General features: G+C 42.9%; 1 protein-coding gene across 2 annotated transcripts in view; it reads right to left on the reverse strand.

Moving 5' to 3' along the window:
- The window catches only part of nbeal1 (neurobeachin-like 1), a 160,590-nt gene that overhangs the window by 73,356 nt on the left and 59,734 nt on the right, over positions 1 to 27,500 (reverse strand). For both annotated transcript variants that reach the window (XM_080720925.1, XM_080720924.1), the window contains exons 16-25: positions 24,498 to 24,807; positions 23,137 to 23,216; positions 21,537 to 21,626; positions 10,644 to 10,824; positions 8,350 to 8,483; positions 6,533 to 6,692; positions 5,697 to 5,799; positions 4,458 to 4,617; positions 1,375 to 1,533; positions 255 to 414 (exon numbers count right to left, since the gene is read on the reverse strand). In XM_080720925.1, the coding sequence (XP_080577051.1) occupies positions 255 to 414; positions 1,375 to 1,533; positions 4,458 to 4,617; positions 5,697 to 5,799; positions 6,533 to 6,692; positions 8,350 to 8,483; positions 10,644 to 10,824; positions 21,537 to 21,626; positions 23,137 to 23,216; positions 24,498 to 24,807 (1,537 nt within the window). The remainder of the gene's footprint in view (positions 1 to 254; positions 415 to 1,374; positions 1,534 to 4,457; positions 4,618 to 5,696; positions 5,800 to 6,532; positions 6,693 to 8,349; positions 8,484 to 10,643; positions 10,825 to 21,536; positions 21,627 to 23,136; positions 23,217 to 24,497; positions 24,808 to 27,500) is intronic.

Genomic DNA, 27,500 nt, shown 5'->3' on the forward strand with positions numbered 1-27,500 from the left:
AACAGGTATTTCCGACGAAACAATCTGATTGGTTGAGACAGCTACTGTATCTACAGCATCACTGGTGCACCAATAACCACGATAACACACACCCGCTCGTGTAATATTATACGAGGCGGCACACCCGCGGCTGCGCGCATCTGACGCCGCCGGTGTGGGTTAGTTCATTGAAAATAATGGTGCCATATTTTTTGACGCGCCGCTGATCTGAGCCACCTGAGCAGCCATCAACGGGGTGAATGCAGTAAGCTCACCTGTGTGGAGCACCTGGTTGAGCAGGCAGCGGACCAGGCTGGGGGTGATGTGCAGGTCTGAGAACAGCAGGGACAGGCCAGAGTAACCCGCCTCTCTCAGCCTCAGACGCTGCTTGTTCCTCTCATAGACGCGGTCGCAGCGCAGCATGCGCTCAAACAGCTGGGGAAGGAATGCACGACACGCTCAATTAGAAAGGAAAGCATCACGGCATTGTGGATTCTGTTTTTCGAAAGGAAGCGTGACCTTGGAATTTCTTGAATTCAGTTCTTTATTGAAGCAATAAGCCACAAGAGGCGAGTGGTTACCTGGTATTTTACACCGGCTGAGAGGCGTAGGGAGACACGAGGCAGAGCCGAGTGTCTCCAACCCTCTCAGCCGGTGTACAATACAGGTAACCACAAGCCTTGCATGGCTTATTGCTTTTCTATAACGGTTACAATATGGCAACATGAAAAATCATAGACATTTCACTAATAATACACAATAAGGTCTGCTCTGCAAGAAAGTAGTCCCCAGCTACAAGAAAGTAGTTCCCGGCCAGGCTGCAGAAACAACACTAGCTGTGGAACACTGTGGAAAGAAATAACGCACCTGGGTTTGATATAAACTGATTCAAGGTGTGGGTTATATACCACAGCAACCAGCCAATCAGAATCAAGGAATGGAACTAGCCGTTTTACAATGTGTATTAAAGTTTGTTGTTTGTTTCCCAGGCTGTTATTGGTAATGAGATGTTCTTAGTTAACGTATTTGGTTTAATAAAGCCTAATACAAAATATATATAAATACAAATGCAGTCAAGAGCAACGTGTGCAACAAACAACTTCAACTCAGACCTAATCTCTGTGTAACATCAATGACGAGAAGAAACCAATTAAATTGATCACCATTAATTTGTGTCCAATCCACACACAGGGTCTTAAAGACTGTGCTGCTCAGAATAGTAAGTAAGTAAGTACTCTTTATTTAGTTGCTCTGCTGCAAATTGTTCTTCTTTTATTGTGATTTGTGTTTTTGTATCAACTGCTGTTTTTACATTGTTGTACGGCGTCCTTGAGTGCCCTGAAAGGCGCCCTATGAATAAAATGGGTTAATATAATAATTATTATTAGGACCCACCTTGAAGACGAGCTCGCGGAGGCGGTCCGAGTGCTTGTTGTTGAGCAGCAGAGCGTAGCAGGAGTCTGCAGCCCCGGGCTCGTAGAGCAGCAGGAAGAGCTGGTCTTTGGCTGGACTGCTCTGTAGGAGGCTTATCAGCAGCTCCAGTAACCCACACAGCTGCAACACACACACACACACACACACACACACACACACACACACACACACACACACACACACACACACACACACACACACACACACACACACACACACACACACACACACACACACACACACACACACACACACACACACACACACACACACACACACACACACACACACACACACATCCAGAATGAGTAGGGCTGTCACAATTATTCCATAATCGTCTAATCGCGATTATTTGACATACCGGTAATCATATTTATTTTGTGATAATCGTCATAATCGTTTACACGTTATTTTTTTTTTATATCTGTTCAAACATTTACACAAATAGTGGAAATAGCAGATCTACAAGCTCACAACGCGCCGCATCGTGACGCGTTGTGAGCTTGCCAGTTAAAATATGATTATTTTGGGGGTCGTGGCCTGAAAAGGTTGAGAACCACACATAAGTGACAGTGAAGAGCGAAAATATGTATGCCAGCTTCTTTTACACTCTCCCAAGTTCACAATGCTGCATTTCTACTACTAATAAATAACTAGGGTCTTCACATGTTACTGTAACTAGGAGAGCAGTTGGCAGTCCAGGGGAAGGCACTACTGTATGTTTGTAACACAAATGATAATCTAACCCAGGCACTGGATAACGCCAGTGTCAGGACATCAATAGCAAAGACATCCGTGGTTTAACACTTTCTATTGATGTTATTTTGGTTAAATCAGTCAAGATATCGTCGTTGTCGGGTGAAAACCTGGTATGTCCAAAACTGTTTTGGACAAAACAAACGCTTGTAGATCTGCTGTTTTCACTACTTTTGTGCACCAGCCTTGTATGATGAAGCAGGACTTTACTTTGCGAAAGAACGTACAAATTTGAAACTTGGAGATACAAGGTTTCCACCCGCCAACAGTGATATATATTTTGTCTTTTTAGTTTTTTCCAATAACCACAAAAAGACAGAATGCCTGGATCTGTCCTGAAGATGAATGAGAGGGGGCAGAGATGAGAGCAGGCAAATGGCCAACAGAGGAACCAGGATGTCCAGATTATACTGACCATATGTCTCTACAGGATGATGTCAGCATCCGCATAGTAACGACACCAGAGTAAGGGGATATGGACGGTGACAGAGGAAAGGAAAAACAAGGCTGGACCCAAAAACCGGGAGAGAGAGGAAGGAGGTGACCAAGGGAGGGTTGCGGGTGGAATCAGAGCTTGCAAAACAGCTGACTTGATACGCTGAGGCTCCTACTGAAGATAGTGAGTGGTTTCGATGGGGTAGGAGGGTTCCAAGCATGATTAAAGAGACAGAAAACACTTAGCGTTCAGTTTGAGCGAGAGAATACTGACGGATATTGCACTGGACACAAGATCGTTCAGCTCCAAGGAGAGCTGTAAGTAAATTCCCGTTTTTAATCACATGAGCCCTAGTATCCCCAAAATATCACAACGCGTGTTGCGAGCTTGTAGATCGGCTATTTCCACTGAAGATTTTCGGTGTAGAGGGGAAAAAGGAGGGAACCACTGGGTGTTTAGACCACTGGGGTACTCCAATATATAGGGTTTGAGTGGTCACTGGAGTTATTTTCAAGAAAAGGGTTATTTGTAGAGGCCATTTGACCTAGCAGTGTGCTGCTCCAATTGAGCGCAAAGGGGAACAGTTAGGGGTTAAGTGTCTTACTCAGGGACATTATACAGGTGACACAAAGCCTGGAGGAGTCGAGGATCAAACTAGGGATGGCCAACGGTTAACCGTTACCGTTTAACCGATAAGAAATTGGTTACTGGTAAGCACTAACGGTTAATGGTGACCGATAAAAAAAAGAAAAGCAACCCATGTGTCACACCAAAAGCCCCGTACACCAATGTCTACGCAACATCAAGTCATCAACCATGCAACTCTACGCGCTGTGGTCACACATTTGTGTCTGTGTAACATCCATGCATGCATGCAACTGCGAGTATGCGACGCTTGATTTAAAATCATACACAATGACTTGTTCATCAGGAAACAAATGATCCGATTGGATTGTCCAAAACAGACCCCCGTCACATTGAATCCCGTTTTTAAGAAGAGCTTAAAACACAACTTTCTAATGTTACATGTTGATGACGAGTGGAACGCTAAATTGGAATTAATTTGGGGGCGGCCATAGCTGAATGTTTAGGGAGCCTGCCTGGGTAACCAGTTCCCCTGGTTGTCCCTGGTTCGATTCCCGGCCAGGATAGCAATGTTGATGTGTGTCCCTGAGCAAGACTCTTAACCCCTAATTGCTCACGCGCTCCTTGTGGGCTGCGAAGCAGCTGGGTTGGGCTGCAAATACTGAATTTCCCTCGTGGGAGGAGTAGGTAACTATTATTATTATTATTATTATTATTAAATCAGCCATCTTGGTTACTTTACAGAGTAGGCTATGCGAAAATAACACAAAGCTCCGAGTCGCAATGATCGCTGCATCAGCACACACAAAACAGAGAAGACAATGAGTGAAATGGACATCACGTTTCTTAGCTCGTGTTTCAACCATTCCAAAAGTCATACGATTGGAAGTTATTGCTCTGCACAACAAACTCAGAGGAGCGGGGGAAAGGGTCGATCTACGACATCTCGCTGCTGCGGCGACAGCCGTGTCATATTACACCCTGATTATTTAAATCCCACCGTTTCTTTGCAAAAACACATTTCTTTTAGAAAACAATATGTATTCTTGTTTCTCCTAGTTTTATTGTTTTTAATGTGTTAATATGGCACTTTATCATGGGGCAAAACTGGTGTAAAAAAAGAGAGGTGAGGGTGGGTTGGAGGGCTGACATGCAACACATGCTCCAAGACTAAACCAGGGTCGGTGTGGTTATGTGGTTGATGCACTGTGACGTCATTCATAGGAAAGGCCGGTCGGATTCTCTGCCACTACGTAGCTCCCCTCACCTGCTCCTCGTCTCCGATGGCGGCGATGTGTCCCAGGATGCTTTGCATCTCCTCCTGGGACATGCCCTTGCTGATGTAGTACTTGAGGAGGCCACAGAGTGAGGCACGGATGGTGCGAACATCATCTTCACTCAGTTCACTCTCCTTATTAGTGGTCTTTCTATAAAAAGAGAAGAAAACATACATAAGGAAGTGATTTTGTTTGGTATCAACTAGGGCATTCACAAATAGTGATTTTTAGTATTCGAATTATTCGACTTCAAAGTATTCGAATAGTCGAATATTCGACCGTACTGGCCAACTGTCAAATATTAACACATATGGTGCCAATCCCGAGTTTCCAGAGTTTGTATAGGTACCCCCCCTGTGCCAACCCCGTGTGGGCCGTTTTATTTTTTATTTTTTATATAAATATTTTTTTGTAACACCTACAATTCCAAGTGCTTGTCAGGGTGGGGGGTCCCCAGTTCAAATATGTTTATTTTGGGTGTTACAGCATAAAAAGGTTTGAGAACCCCTGGTATAGAGCATTAACAAATTCATCCACCAGGGGCATTGACAACTCATTCTTATGACTTCCTATCTAGCCACGCTTTATAAACTATATATTTTTTTAAGAGAAAACAATAAAAAAATAAAAAAGCGAATATTCGAATAGTGACTTTGATATTCAAATATTTGGTGAATGCCTTAGTATCAACTTCTTTTACAGTCAGCCATGCAATATGCACACTATATACAGGGGCGTCACACCAAATTCTGGGCCCTGGGTACAAGGATTCACTGTGGGCCCCCCATGAATGTTAACTATTGAAAAATAGCAGATATACAAGCTCACAGCGCGGCACCGAGTGCCGCGCTGCGAGCTTGTAGATCTGCTATTTTTGAAAAATCGTGAAAATGTGTGCAAGAAACTTATGTTTCTATGTCAGTGGTGCTCAAACCTTTTCATGTGAAGGACCCCAAAAATGATATGAATTTGGCCACGGACCCCCATCTCAAAATATTTAGTTCCAGGGACCCCCCCCCGGAAAGCAAAATCTGAGTTACAAATGTTCGCTTAAAAAATACATATTCAAAGATTTGCACACATTTTCACGACTTTTCAAAAATAGCAGATCTAAGTTACTAGAGCCCCTCCACCTTGGGCCCTAGTAACTCAGTCCCACTTTCCTACCCCTTGTGACGCCCCTGACTATATATACAGTATAACAGCTCAACCTGTAATAAGAGTCCCACCCGTAATAGAGGCGAATGGTGTCCAACAGGAATTGAACTCCGCATCGTTTCCTGAACTGCTTCCTGTTGTCTTTGATGACGGTGGACATGTACTGGATGTGACCTGCCACCACAAGAGAACACAAAACAGCGCAGTCATCACAATCACATGGAAACAAACGCACTTACAGCAACTAGGGCAAACAAACGCATCTCGACGAGAGATACGCCATGTTTTGTACAGTATGCGACACACTATGTCTTGTAAGCAAGGTTCAAAGTTGTACTTTATTGTTACGTATTTTGTACAGGCATGTAAGAGTAAAACTTGTTTTTGTTTGGCAACCTTCAGACAATGCAGTGGTATATATAATAACGGCAAACAATATAATAACAATAAACAACATAACAAAAAAATATATATAATAATCTAAAAGGGTAATAATAATAATTCCTTTTGCCCTTTCTCGTTCTTGACGCGCATCATATTAGCGTTAGAGATGGGACGATAAGCAATATTATCGTTTATCGTGATAAAAGAACACCCACGATAATCGTATCGTGAAGATCTAATTTATTTGCCGAGCAACATATCTGGTACCACTTAAACCCTCTATAATGGTAAACGGTACTTAAAATATACGTACTTGATACCATCTTTTTTTCACTCTCCATCAAATGTCTTTGCCAAAAAAATGCCGTTTTGACAAACGTTCCACCCCAGGATAATGGATTATTGCGATATCGTAAATCGCGATTCCTTTTATCACAATCATCGTGTTATGACATTTGCATATCGTCCAATGCCTAAATAGCTTCATTACTGAACTGAACACGCGAGCCAGGCCACTGCTCACCGATGCGCAACGGGAAGTCTCCTTGGTTCCAGATGTTGAAGTTGAACAGCAGGTGTGTGTAGAGCTGCTGGAGCAGCGGCTGGTTCTTCTCGTAGGTCACCTGCTCCACCAGCAGCTGCACCGACACCAGCACGCTCACATCCACCATGGCAGCTGGGAGCTGCAACACACACACACACACACACACACACACACACACACACACACACACACACACACACACACACACACACACACACACACACACACACACACACACACACACACACGTGCAGAGAATGTTAGAGAGGCAGGGGCTGAAATGTCTAAAAGGGCCTTTTGGTGAAAATATAGAAAATAGCAGACCTCCAAGCTAACAACGCGTCGCAGCGCCTATTTTCAGTACTTGATGCCACACTAAACTAAGCATAAACAAGACAATAATGGAGATGTGGTGTACAGTATGGATTTCTACACAGAGAGGGCAATTCTCTCAACATAAGACGATGCATTCGAGTTCAGGAGAGTTTGGACAGGGCAATTCTCTTGAATGCTGCGTTCAAGTATGGCATGGAAAGAGGGCATTTGCATTTCTTTCACCATAGTAAAAACTGCATTCATGGTCTGGAGAGGGCACTTTTTAGTCATTTTACAGCATAAAAGGGCAGGGGCTGTGTGCACGCACACACGCACGCACGCACACGCACACACACACACACACACACACACACACACACACACACACACACACACACACACAGTCAGGGGGACAATGTTAGTAGATATGTGTCAGTATATCCATGACCTATGCCATTTGATTGAACAAGGGCAATCTCATAATTATTAGCATGCAACTGGTTCCGTTAGCAGGGTGCACGTTAAGGATCTGTCCGATGGCCTAAGAGTGTTTTCATTTTCCAATGTCGTCAGATGGATGCATATCCACCACTGAAAGACTTCATGAGCTCAACCTCAGGTCGTCTATGCTATTATATGTCATATCTATGACGTATGATTTGGAATGACACCCCTTCCATTCCTGTCCATTATGGAATTTAAGTAAAATATTTCATAAAGTATAAACCATATGTGAAAAGAATGAGATCAGTGGAAACACTTCCTTGGCCTATTGGCAGTGTGCACAAGAAATGTGGCACTGATCAGTACAGTGGTTTGCGAGATTAGCTCCAGGCACACAGACATAATTTATCTTATAGAGCCGCACCGCAAAAACAAAGAGAGAAAGAAACAGACAGAGAGAAGATAGAAATATACAGAGATACACCAAGCCAGAGAGACGCAGATAGACACACAGAGTATCCTGATCAACCCCTACAACCCCACCCGTTCACTCAGATCAGCCAACACAGGGATGCTGACAGAACCCTCGCTAAAAACCCCAGGACAAAAATCCACTCATCCTAGACAATTTGCCCTCCTGGCCCCCAAACTGTGGAATAAACTCCCTGTCACACTTAGAACTACAGACTCACTCCCTAGCTTCCGCCGTGGACTGAAGACTCACCTCTTCAAACTCCACCTAAACCCATAACACTACTGTAACACTCCCCCTTCCCTCAATGATCATACATGAAGCTAGATAGCATTTTTAGGTTTTAGATGGTTTTTTTTTACTGATTTAGGCGCGTGGTCTACCTATGTTATTGTTTGTCTAGATTGATATTCCTATGCATTTGTTATATTGTTGTTAATGTACTGACATTATCTTGCTTATTATAGTAATGTGTATTACCTGCTTATTGTAAATCGATTTGGATTAAAAGCGTCTGCTAAATGCCTAACTGTAAACTGTATCCGAGTTAGCTCAGCATGAATACCTTCTGCAGCAGAGCTCCTATCGTTGCTACTCCATGCGAGTACAGAAGACTCTCCTGGTTGATGGGATGTCTTTGCAGGAAGTGTTTGAGGACCAGCAGGAAGGTGGCCACCAGGTTCTTCTCCAGACGCGCCTCTGAGAACACACAGAAACAGACAACAATGCTGTTTACACATCATTGCTGTCGGGCAGAAACCTTGTATAGGGCCGTTAACTCATATGCTGCTATGGCCGAAAATCCCGGAAAAATCCCGTTGTACCGCCCTGCCATGCCCGTAGAACCCGGGAAAAAAAATGTAGTAGGCATGATAGCAATCGCGAAATTGCATGTTTAACCCCCATAGCAACCCCATCTTTCAAACATGGCAGCCATCTTTGTTTACATTTTAGGAAAACATAATGGCTGTTATCTCATGAATGCCTGAACGGATTTCCATTCGGATTTTTTTGTTTGAAAGCTGTGAGCAATGTGGACACACGTGGTGCATTATCTAGGCATGGGTGTGCATGATCCGTGCACTATGAATTACATGGAAGTCTATGGAGACTGGAGGCAGGGGATAGTACGAAGGTATTGTTAAATGGCAGCAAATGAGTTAATTGGCACTCAAATAATTGCGATTAACGATTTAACTGTGTTTTTGTCGTTGACAATTACATTTATGTTTGGCTTTTAGGCTTTGAAGTTGCACATGGTAGATATGACACATAACCTTAACCCTTTCCAAGCCACGGGGAGCCTCTTAATATTAAAACCGTTTTATACCGGACATCTGAGCAAGGAGTCTCAGCCGCGCCGTCTTTTACCGTACTGGGTCATTAAAACCGAAATAAATGATTTTTATCCGAAAATCGGCGATCGTCTAACCTTCCCTAGTAGTCACCACTCGTGCATCGATAGCGCATGGCTGGTCTGACATGAAGCAGAAGTGACGTCGGGTCCACTCCTTCTCAGAGGCTCCTTGGCAGCCACTCATTTACTGTTTATACACGAGTGCTGCTACAGCAGCAGTGCTGCGGGCTATGCGAGCGAAACTGTTCATTTCTACTCTTGAGTCACACGTGGATTATTTGAGGCGACATTTACGTGAACGGATCGCGCACGCGAAACGCACGGGGACATGATGCGTCGGCCGAATCCCCCACTCTAAGCCAATGCAGATTGAGAATTTCATGGGGAACTGTGGTGAGTATACAACAGGGGATCGCGGTATGGTAATGGGGGATGAAGACCACGTGATATAGCGCTGGATGTCTGGTAAAATGAACGCGGTTCAGATCATAATATAATAATAGAAATTTCACGGCTAATCTACCAACAACCATTCTATTTCGGCTGGCGAAGTGTTAATATACAAAGAAATGAAGGACATATTTGACAACTTTATACTTAAAAAAGAACAATGGTAGTGTAAATAGCCGATCTACAAGCTCACAACGTGTCGCGATGCGACGCGTTGTGAGGTTGTACTGTAGATCTGCTATTTCCACTATTTTTTTACTTGAACATTTTTTATATGAAAAATAATCGTGATTATGTCAAATAAGACGATTATGTAATAATTGTGACAGCCCTAACCTTATCCATATTTCTGCTTTTTATGTTTTTTCCATAAATGAACAGTACAGTATCATACAAAAGTAGCTGATCTACAAAAAAAATCACACCCGTGTGAACTGAGCGGTGGAGTCTGTGCGCGCGTGTGTGTGTGTGTGTGTGTGTGTGTGTGTGTGTGTGTGTGTGTGTGTGTGTGTGTGTGTGTGTGTGTGTGTGTGTGTGTGTGTGTGTGTGCGTGCGTGCGTGCGTGCGTGCGTGTGTGCGTGCGTGCGTGCGTGTGTGTGTGTCAGAGTGTGCCTTGCCTGTTCTGGCCTGGCCTGAACAACAGCGCCCCTCCCTTAACATGTGTGGTTAGAAAAGGTACTACACCACAGGCTTGAGGCTACATACAGACCCACCCACCCACATACATACATACATACATACATACATACATACAAACAAACAAACATACATACCTACACACACGGCCACGCTATGGAGACGGTGTGACCACCGCTCAAAAAGGGCTTGTGACTGATACCAACTACATTGGATCCACTTGATCAACGGTTCTCTATTCCATTTTAAGATTTTCCAACAGTATCGCACATACAAGCTTTCTACACAACAGCTACAACATGCTGCTAACAGATGCAGTACATTGATACCAATGTTTTGGATTATGGTTTGCAGCATTATTAAAGGCCCCATCCCCACACACGCACACATACAAACCACTGTATGCAAACACACACCTGAAGCCCTATTGGATGGAAGGATGACCCAGTCTCCCTCACCACCGGGCGAGGTCACATCGGGGGTGATGAACTCGGACGCTGCGGCGGGGTCGCTGCACTGCTGCTCGGGGGTCAGCAGAGCCAGCTGCTCCAGGATGGGGACCAGCACCGGTGGACCACCTACACAGTTGATCACGTCCTGACACAAAGACACAGGCATGTCAGCGTTAGGAGAGGAACATTTGAAATGACACCTACACACAGGTGATTCACAGGGCTAACCTTCTATCAATATAACAAATATTTCAAACCTTTGACTCGATTATTAATATTTGTTTAGCTCTACACACTCACAGCGGGTCACAATGTAATGTGCTGTGAGCTTATATTGTCTAACATATAATACAGGGGGAAGAGTTAAGGGTTCATCAGACTAATTAATTATACAACCCTAACCCAAAACACACAAATATACAGACATCGTTTGGTTAAACAATGTGTTTGATGCACTGTGACAACGGTCTCCAAAAGACTGCGCCAGAGCACCACATGAAGAGAGTTTCAATATAGCCTGACACTGACACAACTTCGTTAGTGCGTTTCAGGGTAGCGTGATACAACTTCGTTAGTGCGTTTCAGGGTAGTGTGATACAACTTCGTTAGTGTGTTTCAGGGTAGTGTGATACAACTTCGTTAGTGTGTTTCAGGGTAGTGTGAAACAACTGCGTTAGTGTGTTTCAGGGTAGTGTGATACAACTTCGTTAGAGGGTTTCAGGGTAGCGTGATACAACTTCGTTAGTGCGTTTCAGGGTAACGTGATACAACTTCGTTAGTGTGTTTCAGGGTAGTGTGATACAACTTCGTTAGAGGGTTTCAGGGTAGTGTGACACAACTTCGTTAGTGCGTTTCAGGGTAGCGTGATACAACTTCGTTAGAGGGTTTCAGGGTAGTGTGACACAACTTCGTTAGTGTGTTTCAGGGTAGCGTGACACAACTTCGTTAGTGCGTTTCAGGGTAGCGTGATACAACTTCGTTAGAGGGTTTCAGGGTAGTGTGATACAACTTCGTTAGTGTGTTTCAGGGTAGTGTGACACAACTTCGTTAGTGTGTTTCAGGGTAGTGTGATACAACTTCGTTAGTGTGTTTCAGGGTAGCGTGACACAACTTCGTTAGTGTGTTTCAGGGTAGTGTGAAACAACTTCGTTAGTGCGTTTCAGGGTAGCGTGACACAACTTCGTTAGTGTGTTTCAGGGTAGCGTGAAACAACTTTGTTAGTGCGTTTCAGGGTAGTGTGATACAACTTCGTTAGTGTGTTTCAGGGTAGTGTGATACAACTTCGTTAGAGGGTTTCAGGGTAGTGTGACACAACTTCGTTAGTGCGTTTCAGGGTAGCGTGATACAACTTCGTTAGAGGGTTTCAGGGTAGTGTGACACAACTTCGTTAGTGTGTTTCAGGGTAGCGTGATACAACTTCGTTAGAGGGTTTCAGGGTAGTGTGATACAACTTCGTTAGTGTGTTTCAGGGTAGCGTGATACAACTTCGTTAGAGGGTTTCAGGGTAGTGTGATACAACTTCGTTAGTGTGTTTCAGGGTAGCGTGACACAACTTCGTTAGTGTGTTTCAGGGTAGTGTGAAACAACTTCGTTAGTGCGTTTCAGGGTAGCGTGACACAACTTCGTTAGTGTGTTTCAGGGTAGCGTGACACAACTTCGTTAGTGTGTTTCAGGGTAGCGTGATACAACTGCGTTAGTGTGTTTCAGGGTAGCGTGAAACAACTTCGTTAGTGTGTTTCAGGGTAGCGTGACACAACTTCGTTAGTGTGTTTCAGGGTAGCGTGAAACAACTTCGTTAGTGTGTTTCAGGGTAGCGTGAAACAACTTCGTTAGTGCGTTTCAGGGTAGCGTGACACAACTTCGTTAGAGGGTTTCAGGGTAGCGTGAAACAACTTTGTTAGTGCGTTTCAGGGTAGCGTGAAACAACTTCGTTAGTGCGTTTCAGGGTAGCGTGACACAACTTCGTTAGTGTGTTTCAGGGTAGCGTGAAACAACTTCGTTAGTGCGTTTCAGGGTAGCGTGAAACAACTTCGTTAGTGCGTTTCAGGGTAGCGTGAAACAACTTTGTTAGAGGGTTTCAGGGTAGCGTGAAACAACTTCGTTAGTGCGTTTCAGGGTAGCGTGACACAACTTCGTTAGAGGGTTTCAGGGTAGCGTGAAACAACTTCGTTAGTGTGTTTCAGGGTAGCGTGATACAACTTCGTTAGAGGGTTTCAGGGTAGCGTGACACAACTTCGTTAGTGCGTTTCAGGGTAGCGTGACACAACTTCGTTAGAGGGTTTCAGGGTAGCGTGACACAACTTCGTTAGTGTGTTTCAGGGTAGCGTGAAACAACTTCGTTAGTGTGTTTCAGGGTAGCTTCAGGGTAGCGTGACACAACTTCGTTAGTGCGTTTCAGGGTAGCGTGATACAACTTCGTTAGTGTGTTTCAGGGTAGCGTGACACAACTTCGTTAGAGGGTTTCAGGGTAGCGTGACACAACTTCGTTAGAGGGTTTCAGGGTAGCGTGATACAACTTCGTTAGTGTGTTTCAGGGTAGCGTGATACAACTGCGTTAGTGTGTTTCAGGGTAGTGTGAAACAACTGCGTTAGTGTGTTTCAGGGTAGCGTGAAACAACTTCGTTAGTGTGTTTCAGGGTAGCGTGAAACAACTGCGTTAGTGTGTTTCAGGGTAGCGTGAAACAACTTCGTTAGTGTGTTTCAGGGTAGCGTGAAACAACTTCGTTAGTGTGTTTCAGGGTAGCGTGAAACAACTGCGTTAGTGTGTTTCAGGGTAGCGTGAAACAACTGCGTTAGTGTGTTTCAGGGTAGCGTGAAACAACTTCGTTAGTGTGTTTCAGGGTAGCGTGAAACAACTGCGTTAGTGTGTTTCAGGGTAGCGTGATACAACTGCATTAGTGTGTTTCAGGGTAGCGTGAAACAACTGCGTTAGTGTGTTTCAGGGTAGCGTGAAACAACTGCGTTAGTGTGTTTCAGGGTAGCGTGAAACAACTTCGTTAGTGTGTTTCAGGGTAGCGTGAAACAACTTCGTTAGTGTGTTTCAGGGTAGCGTGAAACAACTTCGTTAGTGTGTTTCAGGGTAGCGTGAAACAACTTCGTTAGTGTGTTTCAGGGTAGCGTGAAACAACTGCGTTAGTGTGTTTCAGGGTAGCGTGAAACAACTTCGTTAGTGTGTTTCAGGGTAGCGTGAAACAACTTCGTTAGTGTGTTTCAGGGTAGCGTGAAACAACTTCGTTAGTGTGTTTCAAGGTAGCGTGAAACAACTGCGTTAGTGTGTTTCAGGGTAGCGTGAAACAACTGCGTTAGAGGGTTTCAGGGTAGCGTGAAACAACTGCGTTAGTGCGTTTCAGGGTAGCGTGAAACAACTGCGTTAGTGTGTTTCAGGTTAGCGTGAAACAACTGCGTTAGTGTGTTTCAGGGTAGCGTGAAACAACTGTGTTAGTGTGTTTCAGGGTAGCGTGAAACAACTGCGTTAGTGCGTTTCAGGGTAGCGTGAAACAACTGCGTTAGTGTGTTTCAGGGTAGCGTGAAACAACTGCGTTAGTGTGTTTCAGGGTAGCGTGACACAACTGCGTTAGTGTGTTTCAGGGTAGCGTGACACAACTGCGTTAGTGCGTTTCAGGGTAGCGTGACACAACTTCGTTAGTGTGTTTCAGGGTAGCGTGATACAACTGCGTTAGTGCGTTTCAGGGTAGCGTGACACAACTGCGTTAGTGCGTTTCAGGGTAGCGTGACACAACTTCGTTAGTGCGTTTCAGGGTAGCGTGACACAACTTCGTTAGAGGGTTTCAGGGTAGCGTGACACAACTTCGTTAGTGCGTTTCAGGGTAGCGTGACACAACTTCGTTAGTGTGTTTCAGGGTAGCGTGACACAACTGCGTTAGTGCGTTTCAGGGTAGCGTGACACAACTGCGTTAGTGCGTTTCAGGGTAGCGTGACACAACTGCGTTAGTGCGTTTCAGGGTAGCGTGACACAACTTCGTTAGAGGGTTTCAGGGTAGCGTGACACAACTGCGTTAGTGCGTTTCAGGGTAGCGTGACACAACTGCGTTAGTGTGTTTCAGGGTAGTGTGAAACAACTGCGTTAGTGCGTTTCAGGGTAGTGTGAAACAACTGCGTTAGTGCGTTTCAGGGTAGCGTGACACAACTGTGTTAGTGTGTTTCAGGGTAACGCGACACAACTGCTGCAGGTTTCTATAGTAAACTGGCTCCCTGCGGTCACAACTAAATATCCGTTTCAAAATATTATTTTCAATGAATTGCCCAGCCCTAGTTGATCATGCCTTAAAGGAGTCATCCAGACCAAAACACATATAGGGTTAAATCTGTCTTTTATCATACCCCTTTATACCTGCTTTAGTCGATTTTTTTCATAGCTGCCCCTTTTGCTAGATTTCGGCAGCCCCTGTTGCTAGATTTTGCGGGCCCTCTCATAACTAACAGAGGGTATAGCCTTTATACTAGTGCGGTTATTTCTTCAGCTTCAAAGTTAGTATTTTTTTATTGGATTGTGTTTACACAACGTCCTGAGACCAACCAAACCGCTGTTTTGACCTCACAGGCACCCTTACTTGTCAAACGGCTTCTGCTCTGCACCAGAGCAGGGAGAGGAGAGGCTAGAAAGGGAGGGGAGGGAGGGGTCGGTTTGAGAAGTAAGGGTGCCTGTGAGGTCAAAACAGCGGTTTGGTTGGTCTCAGGACGTTGTGTAAACACAATCCAATAAAAAAATACTAACTTTGAAGCTGAAGAAATAACCGCACTAGTATAAAGGCTATACACTCTGTTAGTTATGAGAGGGAACCACGAAATCTAGCAACAGGGGCTGCCGAAATCTAGCAAAAGGGGCAGCTATGAAAAAAATGGAATAAAGCAGGTATAAAGGGGTATGATAAAAGAAAGATTTAACCCTATATGTGTTTTGGTCTGGATGACTCCTTTAAGTCTAACACACAGAATGCCAAAATTAGGACAGGGACATTTGAAACTAGAAAATATTGTTCCTTCGAAACAATTGTGGGCTCGCTTCAAGCCAGAAAATAATGGCTATAAAAGTACAAAATGTCAAGATCGCAGGCAGTGCTCTCTTTGACGTTACTGACGTCAAAGATTGGTCCATTTTGTTCCAAAAATTTGTTGTGCAAAAGTTGACCCGCTGGTGGCGCTATAACAGGCCAATGTAAGAAGGGTGGTATCTGTTCCTTGACCTATTGGGAAAGTGCTTGCAAGATTTCACGCACATTGCAGGCTGTGTTCATGATTTGAGGTGTTTTTGGCTTTGGCCACTTTATCGCTGCTTGCAGCTATATTTATTATATATTTTTTTTGTGTGTGTGCACTTCATAGGCATATTAGATAAAGGTCCTTAGATTGTGTGTAGAATGTTTCATGCAAATTGCAAAAAAAAATCCTAACGGGTTTAAGCGTTTCACAAACTGCTCAAAATGATATAGTGCCCCCCTTTGGACAATTGGGGTAAGATTGGTTTTAGTGATATTTGGAATAACACTCTACATCTTTGCCAAATGCCATGAATATGTTACTTTGCATGTATGATTTAGAGGCAGAAGAATAATTTGCATAAAACTGCAATATTTATTGAATTTATTAAAAAAGCATGTTTCAATTTAAAAGAAATCCGATCTGACAGATCTTTAGATATTGGTCCAAAGTTCACGTAAAAAAAGTTTTGTGCACGTGACGCGAAAATTCCAGAATAAAAGCGGGTTTACGTGTTTTACAAACTGCTCAAAATGGCGGAAAATCGAAGGGCGGAGCTTACTTAACAATGACACAGATGTCTTCCGCTTGAGTCAAAGCACGCGTGTAACAAGTTGCATGTCTTCAAACGAAACGAGTCATGACTTATGCCTGTTTGAAGTTTGAATTTTCAAACGCTTCGTATAGCGCCCCCCTTTGGCCAATTGGAATAAGATTGGTTTCAGTGATATTTTGACTAACCCTCTACATCTTTGCCAAATGCCATGAACGTGTGACTTTGTATGTATGATTTAGAGGCAAAAGAATTATTGGCATAAAACTGCAATATTGAGTGAATTATTAAAAAATAATGTTTCACTTTAAAAAAAATCTGGTTGATCAATCTGACCGTATTGGTCCAAAGTTCATGTGAAAAAAGTTTCGTGCGCTTAACGCAAAAATCCCAGGAGGAGATAGATTTTTACTGTTTTTCATATAATTCCAAATTCTGGGGGATCTAAAGGTCAAAGGTCAAAAGTCAGAGCGTAAAAGTTGTTCGGCATGAGGAGACGCATACGTGTATACAGGTTTCATGGCTGGACCTCAAACGCAGTATGAGCTATACCTGTTCAAAGATCGCACTTTCGAAGGCTTCCTACAGCGCCACCATTTGGCCGATTGCTATAAAAAATAATAGCACACTTCGCCACTGTAAACTGAACACATTGATGTTTTTATTTTCATTTTCTCACTAAGTATGTAGGAGTAGAAAGGAACCGAAGTTTTGAGGAGAACTTGCTCTAGTATAGTATAGAAATAACTAGAAAATGTGCAATTTGTGAAATTGCGAGTGTGGTTGCCTGCCCCGCCCCGGCGCGAGTCGTGGGGATGCGCCGCCGGGACCCTGAGCAAAACGCAGGTGTCCGAGGGAGACGACGTCGGGACGGATAGAGTCGGGCCGTGCGACGCGCGATTAGAAAAGGTGCCGGTCGGATCCTGTGTTCCTGAAGTAAGGATATGGTTTCTTGTTTTTAAGAAATAGGCTCCTCCCACGAGTTCCGCAAGGTGATTACGTTGTCGCGTCGCTCCCGAGATCGTTTGTGTTTCGTTTTGAGAGGGTCGTTCCCCCTGAAAAACGCGTTTTGGCATGAAACGGTTACGTTTTGCGCGTCTGTGGCGCACCCTAAGGGTCGAAGTGGAAATGCTTTTGGGGATTTGTTGAATATCCCACCCGCGACTTGTGATTCAAATTTGGTGTTGAATGGATGTTTTGTTTGTGATTTATGGCTATTTTTGGCAAAACGGGCCCCTCTCACTAACTTTGGAAGCGTGTTCCGGACGAACGGTATGGACTATCGAAATATCGCTTGAATATGTTTATCGCGTGGGTTTAGAGATCTTGTGTACCGATTTTTGTGACATTTGGAGAAAATATGTGGGAAAAGGAGCAAAAAGTGTGTTTTGAAGAAAATTCAAAATGGCGGAAAATCTATCCTGACGCAAATGGGCGTGGCCTATATAGGGAGATGCGTCATGAACCAAGGAATCCAGGGAAAAAATCATTTTAATTTTCCAACCTACGGTTCAAGAGTTATAAGCCAAAACGTAAAGTGAGCTGTTATAGCGCCACCATGAGGCCGAATGATGTAATTATTTTTCAGTTAATCCTTGCCTGCATTATGAACCTCCTCTCCAAGTGTTGAAACTGTAGCCCAAATGGTTTGTGAGAGAAAAATAATTGAATGTGAGTTTTTGTGATTCCCATTATAAGTCAATGGGGAAAATTAATTCACTAATAAATTAATATCAATTAAACGATACAACCTTTCTCTTAGCAAAATGATAGCACACGATTCCCGATGAAGCCGGTCGATTTGACATATGGCGCGAGTGTGTGGCGCACAAACTGTGGGCCGTGAAACGCGCCGAAAAAAAGGTTTATCTAGAAGAATAAATAAAGAAAAATAAAGTTTCCCTAGAACTATAGTGTGTTGCCCTGTAAGGGCAACCACACTAATGACAATATCTAAAGTGTGCTCGCCTTATAGGCGAGCCCACAATAATGACAATATCTAAAGTGTGCTCGCCTTATAGGCGAGCCCACAATGACTTATATATACAAAAGCTCACTCGAATTTACGGTGCTTGCATGTTAGCTAGTCATTTTTTGGGGGGATCCGTGGGGAACATCTGAGAAGCAACTTGACCAATCTCTCATTATGAGTGTCTAACTGCACATACAGAGGCAGCCAAAAATTAGCCAAAAAGCCAAAAATACAAAACAGATGTCTAGATTTGGTTCAGTGACTAAAAGTATGCAATTTGGATTGGATTCTACCAGCTCTGGACCCCATGTACCCTCTGCTGACGGTGACGTTTAACTGTGCATGCTTATAACAACACATTTGTCTTCTTGTGAAGAAATAAGACAGCAGGAAGCAGGATGGCTCAGACCCTCCTGCAACCAGAGGGTCACAGGTTCAATCCCCGTGACCCCAAATGTCCAATTATCCAAAGCATCCTTAAGCAATACAATCTCCTCAAACAGAAAATACATATTTCACATGCATGTCCTTTAGTTGTGATATAAATTAAATAAAAGAAATGGCTCAGATTAATTTAGGCTCTGGGTAATCAATTATTTTGCTATATTTTGTCAAAAAGCCCAAATTTGTATTTTGAAACCAATTGATTAATTCACAAAAGGTTTGGAATCATACTGTATGTATAACATTGTGAACTATTTATACACAAAGACCACACAGTAGCCGCAGTGTAAATGTTCAGGTGCGTAGTAGAGACATAAAGTACAAGACTGTCTGGACCCAGAACAAAATGTATTTTATTAAAATGTAAGTACTGCATGCCTTGGGAACAAACGGTTCCCGAGCCAGGTGGCCCATAGATCAGGAGTAGGGATGGGACGATACGCGATATTATCGTTTATCGTGATTAAAAAACACTCATGATAATCGTATCGTGGAGATTTAATTCATCGTGATATCGTCCTCCGTCATGCGTTCATTTCACCTCTTATTTGCAGAGCTGCATATCCAGTACCATTTAAACCCTCTAGAATTGGTAAAAGGTACGTTTAATATACGTACTTGACACAGTAATTTTTTCACTCTATCAAATGTCTTTGCCAAAAAATAGCCGATCTACAAGCTCACAACGCGTCGCAACCCGTTGAGAGCTTGTAGATCGGATATGTTTTGGCAAATGTTCCGCCCCAGGATAATGGATTTTGATTATCACGATAATATCGTAAACCGCGAGTTATTTTGTCACAATAATCGTGATATGAAAATATCATATCGTCCCATCCCTAATCAGGAGCCTTACTCCTATTTGCTTAGCATGAGGTAGCTTAATATACAAGTACGCCCCCTAGTCATGACTCTAGTATGACACAGAGACTTACCCCTAATCCAACCCCTGATGCTAAGTGCCAAGCAGGGAGGCCCTTGGGTTCCGTTTTCTAACGTTTTTAATAGTCTTTGGTATGACTCTCCGGGGATTGAACGCCCCCGACCTCCTAGTCTCAGGGCAGACACTCTAAACAAAAGTCCACGGTGGTTTGTTAAAAATATTTTCCATCAGAGAATCCCACCTACCCATCCCAGACCCCAGTTACCAGAGTACGGTACAAAGTAACCATATTAGGTGGTTAATTAATTGAATACATTTGTTTTTACTTCATGGGTGTACTGTACCTAGGGGCTGTCACAATTATTACATAATAATCGTCTAATCGCAATTATTTGACATAATTTACATTTTTCATAATCGTCATAATCGTCTTCATGTTGAAAAGTGTTCATGTATAAAAGGGAAAAAAAAGTAGTGCAAATAGCAGATCTACAGCGACGCGTTGTGAACTTGTAGATCGGCTATTTCCATAATCAATGTTATTTTTTTAAGTATAAAGTGTCAAATATGTCCTTCATTTCTTTGTATATTTAGGTTATGTGTCATATCTACCATGTGCAACTTCAAAGCCTAAAAGCCAAACAGAAATGTAATTGTCAACGACAAAAACACAAATTGTTAATCGCAATTATTTGAGTGACAATTAATTGTCATGTAAAATTTCATGATCGTGACAGCCCTAACTTTAGGTTAGGTTTAGGTTTATTTTTTTTTATTTTTTTATTAGTCACATGCATATCCATACAGGTACAGACATACAATGAAATGCTTGTGCCAGGAGCACTCTCAGCCTTATTACACACAAAAACATCAACCCACAACAACAAGACAACAACAAGTCACCCAAGACAACCCAAAAACAACAAAAACCATACAGTGTAACAGTGTACAGTTTAAAAACTGCGTACAGTGCACATGACTACCTAGGTCTCGCTTTCATCTCTTCGTTAAGCAACCTGATTGCTTGAGCATAAAAACTATTACTGAGACGGGTGGTGTGCGATGAGATGCTCTGATAACGTTTTTTGGATGGGAGGAGATAGAACAGGGAATGGGCGGGATGACTGCTGTCCTTTAACACTAATAGTGCCCCCTTAATCTGAAGGTTGCTTGGTGCCTCGGTGCCACGCAGTTTCCTCCATAGGCCGCCGCTATTATTTTGAAGGGCTGGAAGGGGGTTGTTTTTGTTTTTTTGGATTATCACTTGACGGCAACGATTACGTCATCTAGTCACATGACAGTGTGGGACAAGAAGAGGAAGATGGCTGCGCCCTGCCTTGTGCCTTGTTTACATTTAGATCTGCTGCAAAATGTCTCAAAATGGCTATTTTGTTTAAATGAAGTTTCTTTATGGGCCTCTCCATTGACTTAACATTGAGGAGCTTCACTTCGCGTGCACGCCCAACGTGCGTTGTAAACAAATCGCCGACATTACCGATGCGGGCGGGACCGGAGCGACATTAAGTAAGTAATAATATCTTTACTGTATATACAGTAAGATTCACAGTCCTCACCGTCAACGGCGCCATGGTATTAACCCTTTCAATGACGGTGAGCGCCGTCTACAGCAGCAGAACAGTTAAGATTGACTGTACCGGCTGTAGGGCAGTTGTGTGTGTGCGCGTGTGTGTGTGTGTAACCTGGTGTTCTGACCTCCCTGTACAGGCAAGGCAGACCCCTGAGACATATGAGAGACCCACAAACACTAGGGTGTGTGTTCTGTTCTACCTTGATGTCCCAGTTGACCACTTTGTTCCCGGTCAGTCGTCCGTGCAGCAGGTTGGGAGACAGATCCAGACAGATGGGGTTCCTGCATGCCTGTTGTCAAACCAGAGGAATCGTTCAGTCAGAGGCAGAGCAGAGGTAAACTCCACTTCCACTCAAATTATTGTGGGGGGTCCCCAGATGATTAACATATTTGTTGCAATGAAAAAAATCTTTTTGAAGGTACAAGATGCCATGTCTCCATAGACTTCCATGTAATTCATAGTGGATCATGCACACCCATGCCTAGATCATTTTCTGTAGAGGCAAATATTGTACTTTTACTTCATTGCACTTTAGTCGCTAGTTGCTTTGTAGATTCGGATGTTATTACAAAACATACATTAACCGCTTTAGCTCTATGTACGTTTGTAAATAGAAGATCTACAAGCTAAATGGTAAATGGTGCATTTATATAGCGCTTTTATCCAAGGCGCTTTACATAGATTGTGCATTACATCCACCCATTCACGCACACATTCATACACCGGTGGCGGAGGAAACCATGCAAGGCACCAGCCTACTCACCGGGAGCAACTAGGGGTTCAGAGTCTTGCTCAAGGACCCTTCGACATTAACTCAGGGGGAGCCCGGATTCGAACTGGGAACCCTTCGGGAACCCTTCATGCTCTAATAACGGTTTCTCTACCCCTGAGCTATGCCGCCCCTACAAGCTCACTTGTGAGCTTGTAGATCTGCGATTTTCTTAAGATCTGTATGCATTTTAGACATTTGATAACATTCTGCATAATGAGCACTTTCTACTTTTGGTGCTTTAAGTACATTTTGATACCAATACTTTTTGTACTTTTACTCAAGTACATTTTGAATAGTAATTCAGTATTTATACATTGCAGTATTGATACTTTTAGCTAGGTAAAAAACAAAATAGTACCTTTTCCATCACTGCACTCAACCCACACCTACAGCTGGACAAGTACTGCTAGAATCATTATTGCGTAACACAAATGTTATGCAATAATGATTCTAAAAATAAAGAATAATGTCCTCGTTTGTGGAGCGGTTCCAATACCGTTATCATTCTAATAACACTGTTCAAGGTCAAGTACATTTACTTAAAGGGGCACTCCACCACTTTTCAACCTATGTTCATATAATTGGTCCTCACTCAAAAATAGTAAATAAATGTTATTTTTCTTTTTTTTCTCAGAGGAGGGTTGTGGGCAGGTCAGAAACCCATCGTCTTGTGACATCATCGATTGCCAATCCAGCTTATAGAAACGGCAGGCTTTCTATTCCTGAAAAGTTGCAATTTTAAAGTGGAAGCCATTGTTCTCGCAATAATAAAAATCTAAAAAAATGTGATGCCAATACTTTCGTACTTTTACTCAAGTACATTTTGAATTCTGGACTTTTACTTGTAATACAGTATCGTCTATCGTATAAAGTAAAGTAAACACTGCAGTGTTGATACTTTTACTTGAGTAAAAGAAAATAGTACTTTTTACACCACTGATAGAGAGTACACATGAGAGTAGAAAAGGGCAAGAGCTGGTGTATAAGCAGTGAAATGGGATGACTCATGGCCGTGTGTGCCAGTCACCTTTGGTGAATAATGCAGAAGCAGTTTGGTCGAGAGGTCGCTAAGATCCGCCTCCTGGAATGGAGAGATACAGTTTGGACCTAGAGAGAGAGAGAGAGAGAGAGAGAGAGAGAGAGAGAGAGAGAGAGAGAGAGAGAGAGAGAGAGAGAGGGGGGGGAGGGAAGGAGAGGGAGAGAGTAAGCAGTGGCGTCAGTTCAGAAAACGCTAAGGTATGGCAACATGACTGGTGTTTTCTTTGCGCGCGTGCAAGACACCAGTCATGTTGCCATACCTTAGCATGATACATTTATTTTAAGAAGTACATTCTATTTTTTTCCCCCAGGTTTCTACGGTTTCTTGGGCTGGATATGGCAGCCTGGAACGGTTGTTCAAGTGCAGCTAAACTTGGCATGTTAGTTAACGTGCCACAATTAACAATAATGAATTGCACCTGTGCAGCTGACCTGCGGAACCTGGGAATATACCATTTTGTCAAGATGGGGAGAATACAAGTGTGGAGAATATCATTATAATACCTTGTTAAAAATTGTGTTACATTTTAGGTTTGTCGTTATTTTAATGTAATTTAACAACATAATGACCAGCAGAGATAGACAAAGAGACATTCATGGATTTATATTTTAAAGTAACTTTTATTTTCCCCCCTGGACCCAGGGTATGGCAGCTTCATACCCCTGCCATACCCAATTGACGCCCCTGAGAGTAATGTCAGAAGAGCAGATAAGATACTAGACTAGTCAAATGTCAACATGCAAAATGTACATGTGTGATGTGTATTGTCACATCTTCTCTACACTTTCTCAATTACACAATTCAACAATGCATCTTCATTATTTATAATGACTGGGATTATGTTGATAATTTCTGTCACTTTACTCCGTTGAAATATGCACAAAATCGAGACACTGTTTTGACTAGGGCGGTCACAATTATTACATAATCATCTAAACGCAATTATTTGACATAACCACGATTGTATTTATAATCGTCATAATCTTTCCATGTTGAAAAATGTCCATATATATGTCCAAATAGATCTACAAGCTCACAACGTATCGCGATGCGACGCGTTGTGATCTTGTAGATTGGCTATTTCCACTATCAATGTTCTTTTTTAAGTATACAGATGTAAAATATGTCAGTAATTTCTTTATATATTTAGGTTATGTGTCATATCTTCCATGTGCAACTTCAAAGAATAAAAGCCTAACAGAAATGTAATTGTCAATGAAATAAAAAACACAATTAAATTGTTAATTGCAATTATTTGAGTGACAATTAATCGTCATGTAAAATGTCATAATCGTGACAGCGCTAGTTTTGACATCTGGACACTGAATCTTTCATTCATTCTTCCTCACCGGCGCTACAGATGGCTTTGATGTGATTGGGCTGGAGGGGCTCGTGGAACACCATGACGCTGCCCAGCTGGCCCTGCAGGGAGGTGGGGCTCCCCCACTCGCTGTCCTGCGTCCCGGCCGAGATCAGCTTGGTCAGCGACTCGGGCTTGCCGCCCAGCAGCCCGCCCCAGGCGTGCGGCGACAGGATGCCCCCGAGGGAGGGCCGCCCGGTGGGCGTGGACGCCGACAAGAAGGGCGGGTCCGGGATCTGAGAGGGCGGCGGCGTGGTGGTGCGGTGGCCCGCCGAGCCGATGCAGCACGACGTGAAAGGCTGGGGTGGAGAGGGCAGAGTAGGCAGTGGTGTAAAGTAACTACCGGTAAGTACTTTTACTTAAGTACTGTACTTTAGTACAGTTTTGAGGTATTTGTACTTTACTTGAGTATTTCCAAATTCCAATACTTTTACTTCTACTCCACTTCATCTGGGATCCAAATGTTGTACTTCTACTCCACTAAATTGATTTGAAGACTATAATTACTAGTTACTTTGCTGACATAAATTATAATGTTAAAACATACATAAAACACTTTAGCCGATCTACAAGCTCACAACGCATCGCATTTTGTACTTTTACTTTTAGTACTTTAACACCTTCTCAGCCTGGCCGTACTTGCTCGGACTTCCTAATTGGTCCAATCAGCCGGTCGTCTTTTCCCGTACTTTTGATATAAATGATAATAATCAAAAAAAAAACGATCGGCCATTCTTCTCTGTGTCTTTTTGGAGCCATCTGAAACGGTTAAGATCCTCTCTCAATCATTTTCTGGGAGTGGGTGTGATACTCGTAGCATCCAGCAGGCCGCGCCGTTGACTTACATTCTGGATGGATGGTTGGCTCAAGAGCCACTCCTACCCTCCACGTTGTTGAAAATCGACAAGAAGGACAAACAACATGGCTGGTCTTTGTCTCTGTTCGTGGATCGCGGTCTCAATCACGTTCGGGCGCCGCTTCTCTATCGCTCCTTTCCCTGCTTCGCCGCACGTAAACGAATGGAAGAGATCTCCCCTCCGCGTCGCCAAAGTAAGATCGCCGACCTCTGCAGGATGAATATACACGCTGTACCGAGCACTCCATTACGTGTTGTTATCATGTGGGCTTTGTTTTTTTAAAACATGTTTGTAAATAAATAGCTTATTTCTTCGGCGCTACCTCTGTTCAGAGGGTTCTGCCGCGGCTTGCAAGGTGTTTTTAAGTACATTTTGATGCCATTACTTTTGTACTTTTACTCAAGTAAATGTTGAATTCTGGACAATTAAGTAAAAGCATCAATACTGCATTGTAGAAGTACTCTGTTAACACTTATGTTGCAATGATTTTTTCTCTTCAATGTCCCGCGATGCCATGGTCTCCATAGACTTCCATGTAATTTATAGTGCACGGATCGTGCACGCCCATGCCTAGATGATGCACCACGTGTGTCCACATTGCTCACAGCTTTCAAACAAAAAAGTCCGCTTGGAAATCCGTTCAGGCATTCATGATTTAGGAGCCATTATGTTTTCTTCAGATGTAAACAAACATGGCTGCCATGTTTGAAAGAATGGGTTGGTATGGGGGTTAAACATGCAATTTCGCGATCGCGATCATGCCTAATACATTTCTGGAGGTCCAAAAAAAAGATGAAAAAAAAAAAAGATGAAAAAAAAGAGAAACAAATCAAAAACGGCCCAAACTCGGGAAACTCGGGGTTGGCACCAGATGTGTTAACTCATTGACTGCCAAGGCACGAGTTTCACGAGTTATTACAGTACTCCCAGGCTGCCACAGCCCGAGTTTCCCGAGTTGGAAGCCATTTTGAAAAAAAAAAAAAAAATTTTTTTTTTTTTTTTTTTTTTCAAAATTCTTTTTTATAAAAAAAATTCTAAAAATGCCTCAAATGTATTAGGCATGATCGCAATTGCGAAATTGCATGTTTAGCCCCATAACAAACACATCTTTCAAAATGTCAAAAATGGCTGTTTTGTCTGACTTTGAAGGCTTGTATCTCATGAATGCCTGAACGGATTTCCAAGCGGATTTTTTTGTTTGAAAGCTGTTAAAAAGTACTACACATATGGTGCATGATCTAGGCATGGGCGTGCACGATCCGTGCACTAAAAATTGATCCGTGCACTAGAAATTTGGAAGGTGGCAGTGTTTGTTTTGTCTGACTTTGAAGGCTTCTATCTCATGAATGCCTGAACGGATTTCCAAGCGGATTTTTTTGTTTGAAAGCTGTTAAAAAGTACTACACATATGATGCATATATGGTGCATGGGCGTGCATGATCCGTGCACTAAAAATTGATCCGTGCACTAGAAATCTAGGATAGTGGCAGTCTGGTACTTGGGGGCCATCTTGAAATGGCATTCAATGAGTTAAGTAAAACATGTGAATACTTTTTCCACTATTGAGAGTAGGAAGCACAATGACACAGGGGCGGTTGTAATACAGTTAGTCCCCCCAGGAATCCGCAGAGAAAAAGTCTTGATTCCGCGGAGAACAATCCTGATTCTGCGGAATTCTGCGGAGAACATTTCTTGATTCCGTGGACATTAAAAAACAACCTAAAATGACCAGTTATCAAGCTAAAGATTATATAGTTCTAACAACCAAGTAAGACCCTTCATGAAATAGCTACAATTAATTGTAATTAGTGGTTTGTATAATCATTTTTGAGAATACAAATCTAATATTAAATCTATTCTTTTTTAAATTGCTATTGTTTTTAATAATTACTTTCTGTTGCAAAGACTATATTGTCATCCATGCCCATAGTAACCACATTTTAGAGGATAGCCTACCTACTACCTAGTATGGGTGTAATATTTATTTATTCTCTTCTGCATTAGCATTGTTATTGCCAGGACCATATACAGGCATAGAGAGGAACTATAGTTCAGGACACAGTTTCTGTCAGGAACGAATGTGGGACCGGACCATCCAGCTAGCAGCAGTAGCAGGAGGGAAGCTAAGCTATTCC

The sequence above is a fragment of the Nannobrachium achirus genome (genome assembly GCF_963921795.1).
Source record: "Nannobrachium achirus genome assembly, chromosome: 24".
In the NCBI taxonomy this organism is placed as follows: domain Eukaryota; kingdom Metazoa; phylum Chordata; class Actinopteri; order Myctophiformes; family Myctophidae; genus Nannobrachium; species Nannobrachium achirus.